This window comes from Apis mellifera, linkage group LG1, assembly GCF_003254395.2.
Source record: "Apis mellifera strain DH4 linkage group LG1, Amel_HAv3.1, whole genome shotgun sequence".
Lineage (NCBI taxonomy): Eukaryota > Metazoa > Arthropoda > Insecta > Hymenoptera > Apidae > Apis > Apis mellifera.
The window spans coordinates 18,921,277-18,927,857 of NC_037638.1; the positions used below are offsets into that span (position 1 = coordinate 18,921,277).

The window sequence follows — 6,581 nt, forward strand, 5'->3', positions numbered from 1 at the left end:
ATATAGAAAAATAATTCCTCGCTAATGTTACAGGTGTAACGGTACAGTGAATCATTGCATAATATACGGTACCGAACGTGGATTTGGATTCGCTGAACCGTACAACATTCACAAGAGTTTGAAACACTTGGTGCTACATTACGCTCAGAATTCTCTGGAAGAACACAACGAGAGTCTTAATACGACTCTAGCTTATCCGGCTTTTGCCTCGCCTGCGGCGTTATCGAAGTTACAAATGAAGATGCACACGCAAAATCAATTACAGTTAACACGTCCTCTCGAAAATCAACATTATATGACGCACACGTAATACCCGTGTGTCGATCAGTTACAAATATATTAGTTACAAAGATATTAGGATATACGTGTGCATACGCAAGTTTTACTTGGTACAAGATACTAAGATTTGAAATCGAAAGTGAATGCGATGACGACAAATAATTTTTCGAAGAAGGTTCTGCAAAATTTATATCCATTTAATCGGTACATAGGTGGTATTAAGGAGGAACTTAACACGCGACAATTGATCGTTCCATTTTTATAGGCTGGAAGTAGCAAACGCTTCCTTAAACGAAGTACAGTGGTATTGATAACGAAGTGCGAAACATTGGTATAGCGATAGTAATCCTCGGAAGCTGTAGTATATAAGGTTATAATTATATACGTATGTTACCGTGGCAGTAATTGCAGTAGTAATTGTTTTGGCCGACAGGATCAATGACACATTTTACGCGCAAGATTTTACACATTTTCTCGAGGTCAACTGGTTTTGACAGATCTTGTCGACAATCAACGCAAAAATTAACCGAGAGTGGAAATAATTTTTTTTGCTGTCCATTTATTTTATCGAGATAGGAAGAAACATTTGGATGTCGGAACGTGTCCCGTTACATTTCTTTTTTTTTTCGAGATGCACTTATTCGATCGAATACGTCAGAGTAACAGAGGCATATATCTAGTCTTATAGGCAAATTGATGGAAGAAATGAATAATAGAGCAGAACAAGGAAACATAAGTCTGACCATAGGCTCAAACTACTCGCAACTTTCGATTGGTAATCAGGGTAGTTGCATTTCATTAAAAAGGAAAAAAAAAAGAAAAAGAAAAAAAAAGGAAAAAAAAGAAGAAGAAAAAAGTAAAAAAAATTTGATACTAACGACTAAGAGAAGATTGGATGGATGCATCCGTTCATTCCGAGACAAGCGGATTGTGAACAATAACATTTCTTAGACCGCTGTACTTCTGACTCCTTCGATTTTTTTTTTTTTTTTTTTTTTTTCTCTCTGTCTGTGAATATTTCCCGAACCTCCGTTTTTTGTAACGCACGATATAACGCGGTCGTCGTTTACGTCGCGAATGTGATCGACAAGGTGTAAGATCTTCAACAGTGATACTAGGATATATTATTAGACGGCATCGCAACATAACATAATCGAGCCTTTCGGATGCTTACGGAACGTACATTTTTTGTAGTGATTTACAACAATATTAAAAAAATAGCATCTATCACCGTTGAACAAGTCAACAAACAAGAGGCTCGGATATCTCGATCGATATATATATATACTTCCTTTCGATTTTTCGATTTTTCGATTTAAACGTGCCCGCCGCGTTACTTTCGAACTTCATTACAACGAAAGATAAAAAGAAAAAAAAAATTTACACGGATGCGCGGGAGCTTTTTTATATGTACGTTAGATTTCAAGTGCTGTGCCAGATCTGTGTAGGCTATTACTACCCGTGTCTAAGGCTAATAAACAGGTGTGAGTACTAAGAGAGTGTGAGAGTACGAGTGACAGAGAGGGAGAGCGAGAGGGGGAGAGGGAGATCACTTTTCGAGAAGTTAAACATATTGTCTGTGATTTCGGATTGTCGAGAAAGGAGATATATATATAATATTATCTTGTCTGTTATTTTCCATTCGCTTTTTACAATTTGCTTTTCTTCTTCTATTATTACTTACTGTTCTTCTTTTCCTTTAAGATTTACGAAGCGTGTAATCGTTGATTCAATATCACGCGTCGATTTCGACGGATATATAGTTATAATTATACATCGCGGACATTGTATGTGCAAAAGCTATTCGCGTGATTTTATTAATCGTGATTTTTTTTTTTTTTTTTTTTTTTTTTTACGTTCGATTCATCAGTACTTTTTTTCGATACACCGCGTCGAAGTATGATCTCGTCGCGCTTCTTTCTCTTTCAACTCGAAGTATTTCCGTGTCCCCGAAAACGCGTTGCGAAACGTCGATTAATATTGATTTTATCCGTATTCTCGTCGTATCGAATACGGGTGAAATCTGTGCACGCATAACGCGACGTTCTCGCAAACGTTAGACAGGATCGATCTCTTCTCGCTTTCAAAGACGTCGAAGCTTATCGCGTACTCTTTGAATGATCTCAAAGGTGGCAGCGAGGGTTTGGTCGGTTGGGACGGTAACGGGAAGAATCGTGGAAAGAATCCGGTCGCGATCGAATCGATCGACTCGAGAAATTTTACGCATTACATTGCGGTCCGGTAATCGTAAAAGTGTATCGAGGAGACGATTGGCGCGTACGCGGATTCTTCGACTTGTAGCGGTCACTCGAGTCGAAACGACGATTCGTCCCGTTCCTGCCCTTTCTCACGATTCTCGTGATCCACCGTATAGTCAAAAGAAATTGAATCGTGCAAATATATCGAGCGAGAAACAATTAAGTTGATGTTTGAAAGAGTCGAAAGCGGGGCGACGAGTTTTTAATTTTCTTTTATTTTTCTTCCGTTTGTTTGCGCAGTATAGGATGACGAATATTTCGAGGATAGGCAAGCAAGAACCGTGGGCAGGGATTAAAAAGATAACTAGAAAGGGAAAAAGATTACGGAAAAGAAAGGCTCGTTGCTCATCCTAATAAAAAAAAAAGCTTCGAATTACAATAGATTTAGGTAGTTTAGGTTTTTTATACGAAAGAAAGAAAGAAAGAAAAAAAAAAAAGAAATTAAGTGCCCTGGCGCTGATAGGCTTATATAGATTCCAATGGTGTCCAATCGCGTGCAGGTGCAATATTCGATTGTTGTTCAATCGTGTTTGCCACCGGATCGTTCTTGCATCCCGGATGTTTCGATCGATCCAAGTTATATTTAAATGTATATTTCCGAAAATCGATCGTTCTCTTGGCGGATTTTAATCTATTTCATGTCGAACGTGTTTTTTTCCCCCGATTTTAACGTTGCTTTTGCCATTTTGCACGAAAAGAAAATATAAATAAATAAATAAATAAAAAAGGGGAGGATTCGAGGAAAGATTTTATTATTAACGGGAAGAAGAAGGAGAGCTACGTTAGAATCGACGATCAAATTAAACACGTGCAATTACATTTTCAGATTGAAAATGTTTAAAACGAGCAAAGAGAACGAACGATATTTTGCGAATACGATTATGAAATAAGATCGGAGCAATCGGAGACGCGCGATTCGGTGACGAAAGTGTGAGTTTTACGTTATAATCAGCTGTAACGGCGACGAGTTCGGGATCCGCGTTGAAATCTTGAAGTAGAAATAAATACGCATAGAGATTTTCGAAACTCATGAACTCATTATCACTCTTTTTTCTAGATGGTTCTCGAGTTTGAGAGAACAACAATTCCGCTTCTTTTTTTTTTTTTTTTCCTAACGCGATGATGATCCATCGGATTTCTCGCGACTCGATCTCGTCGTCCTTTTTCAAAAGAGCAAATTACACACAAGCAAAATGTGACCATACACACGACCATCGTACATACTGTTCATCAAACATACACACATACACATACATACGACATACATACATCGCATGCACGTATAAAATGCATGATCGTGTGCGTGAAATATAAACGATGAATTAGAAAGAAAAAAAAGAAAAAAAATTAATAAAAAAATTAATAAATAAAAGAAAAAGAAAGAAAAAACGAAATACATTCGTTGGCGAGAGAAATATATTGACGTGGGAGTATGATGAAAAAAAGGAAAATGAAGGAAAGAAAACGAAAAAAAAATATATGAACATATATATATATATATATATATATATATATATATATATTTTTACTTACTTTGAAAACAAACCTTTAATTAATTATTTATAATATATTCGTGCGTATGTTGTATACATATATATATATACATATATTATATCGTAGCATCGTGATGTACCCTGTTCGAAGCTACGCCGCAAACCTTGACGATCGCGTTTCCCACGAGGGGGAAAGCGCATATCGTGTGGGACGCGAGATCTCCAAGGCTCGTGCGTTCTCGAATTTTGTCGATGGAACGGAAAAAAAAAAGAAAAAAAAAAAAAGAGACACGTGTACGCGCGCATACGAATTTACAAGGGAAAATCTACAATCAGATCTTTTTTTTTTTTTTTTTCTTAATTTTACACGCACGTGTTTACATCTAATGGCGATACGCGATCGAATTCGAAAGACGTTTCTATTTTTACGATCGCGTACCAAAGCGATGAAACCTCACGTCGACGAATCGGTTTTAACGCGACGCTCGCTTTTCGGATTATCGAAGCTCGGTTTTCATCTTTTCATTTGTCGTGTGCGCGTGTTCACGTTTCGATAGGTTGGATCGCGGGCGGTTTATTACTTTGAGCATCGATGGAGCAGAGAAAGATGAAGGGAAAATGTACACGTGATGCTCTCGCACGCGTGTTTAATTAAAACTTGAAAACTTGGGGCGAATCAAGTTCAACGAATGTATTTTCACGTTACGGTTATAGGGACGGAATAGGGGACGAATTGGAGAAAATAAAAATGTCCAGACGTATCGAATCCGACACACATACATACATACACATACATACATACGTAGTAAAAGTAAGCACAGTTTGGAACTACGAATGAAATGAAGCAAGACTAAATCATTCCAAGTATCGATCGTTGGACTTGATTCGCTTCGCTCGTTTAAACTCATTCGTCGGGATGAGGTCATATATACATACGATCGATTCGAGTACGGATTTTTTACGATCTCGAGGATGATCGACCGTGAGAGGTTTAATCTTTCGCGGTATTCTTTTGTATTTTTCGAAAAGGGGACGACGTGTCCCTGTTTGAGATTTTATGGCATAATAAAAAAAAGAAAAAAAAAGAAAAAAAAAAAAAAGAAAAAAGCTGTTGTCCGATGTAAAACACGTGTCACATCACGATGTAATATAAATATAAAATATATCGGAGCTATAGTGGTGAGGCTCTTTTATTACAAAAGTGAGAGGAGAAAGAAACAAGGAAGGGGGAGGATGACTTGGAAATTAGCGTGGACTTCTCGGCGGGACCGATCCAACAGTTTCTTTCACGAGCCAGAAAACGGTTATATCTCTATTACACTTGTTCGGTCTTGACGATCCTTGAGCCGATCGATATTCTTTTTTCTACATGTTTAATAACCAGCGTGTCGATCGCTGAGTCTCCTCGAATCGACGAAGTCAATTTTAAAGAACCAAAAGAAACTCGAAGCGAGGAGGATTCAGAGAATTCTCGGATCGACTCGGCGAGGCTCAGACTTTTGTCGCTGTTCGATGAGCGTTCGACGAGATTGTTTAACGACGGGATCGATTGTGAGAAAGAGGCAAGAATCTTAACGCGTTAAGAATTCTAGAATTCAAGGGATGGGAGAATTTTAAGTAGACCGAAAAAAAAAAAAGAAAAGAAAAAACAAAAACGATCGGAAGAGAAGATATGGAGCTATGAGAGATAAGATAACGTGTAAAAGTTGCCTTAGCTTTTCTACAAGTTGAATATGTGCAGAATGCGAGAGAAACAATGGAAGAGAGAAAGAGAGGGAGAGAATGAGAGAGGTGGTGGAAGATAAGAAAGGGCGCGTGCAAGAAAGAAAAAAAAAAGAAAGAAAGTTGAGGAAAAAAGAGAGACGAGATAAATATTTCGTAACGTAACGGTGTTACTTACTGTCGATCGATGCAGAATATTTTGCGACGAAAAGGAAGAAAGGAGTGATTGATCTAACAAGGTATTTCCGACATTTCTCACCACGAAGAGGGAAGAGCCTTGCGAAAAAAAAATAAATTTTCTGCGAAACATTGATAATCAAATCGTATCGATAACACTTATCGTAATCGAAACTGCAATTTGTAATACAACATAATAAAATAGCGATTCCTGTAATAGTAATTGCGTGCGCCGATTTTCGTGCGCCAATTTGTAAACTCGAATATAGGAAGGAAGGTAAACAGTTTCTCTAGAAGAACACGCTCGTGGACACTCTTTTTCTAATATTTGCAGCAATATGTATAAAATATACTATATTACTTGGCGGTTTAGCTACGGGCAAAACTCTCAGGTTCCAGTTAACTAAACGAGATATTTAAACTACTTAACGAATTAATTGTAAACGGAGAAACGAGTAATTTAAGCGTTACGATACGTCCTTTTATGGAGAAACCAATGAAACATGAATTTCGATTCCTCTCTTTTGTCAATGCTAACGATTTAAGTAGTGACAACAAGCCAATAGGAAATAGATAATTAGAGAAAGATTGGGGGATCGCCGTAGACCAATATATTGTTAACTTAAGCATAACGAACTAATTGTAAAAAAAA

At 37.5% G+C, this 6,581-nt stretch overlaps 1 protein-coding gene across 3 annotated transcripts in view; it reads left to right on the forward strand.

The window, feature by feature from the left end:
- Window positions 1-3,647, forward strand: part of LOC408577 (phosphatidylinositol 3-kinase regulatory subunit alpha) — a 31,434-nt gene extending 27,787 nt beyond the window's left edge. For 2 of the 3 annotated variants that reach the window (XM_016917733.2, XM_392119.7), the window contains one exon: window positions 34-3,646. In XM_016917733.2, the coding sequence (XP_016773222.2) occupies window positions 34-310 (277 nt within the window). In that variant the 3' untranslated portion in view covers window positions 311-3,646. Of the gene's footprint in view, window positions 1-33 lie in introns of all 3 variants that reach the window. The other variant, XM_026442592.1, reaches the window with a different exon arrangement.
- Window positions 3,648-6,581: the final 2,934 nt, after the last annotated feature.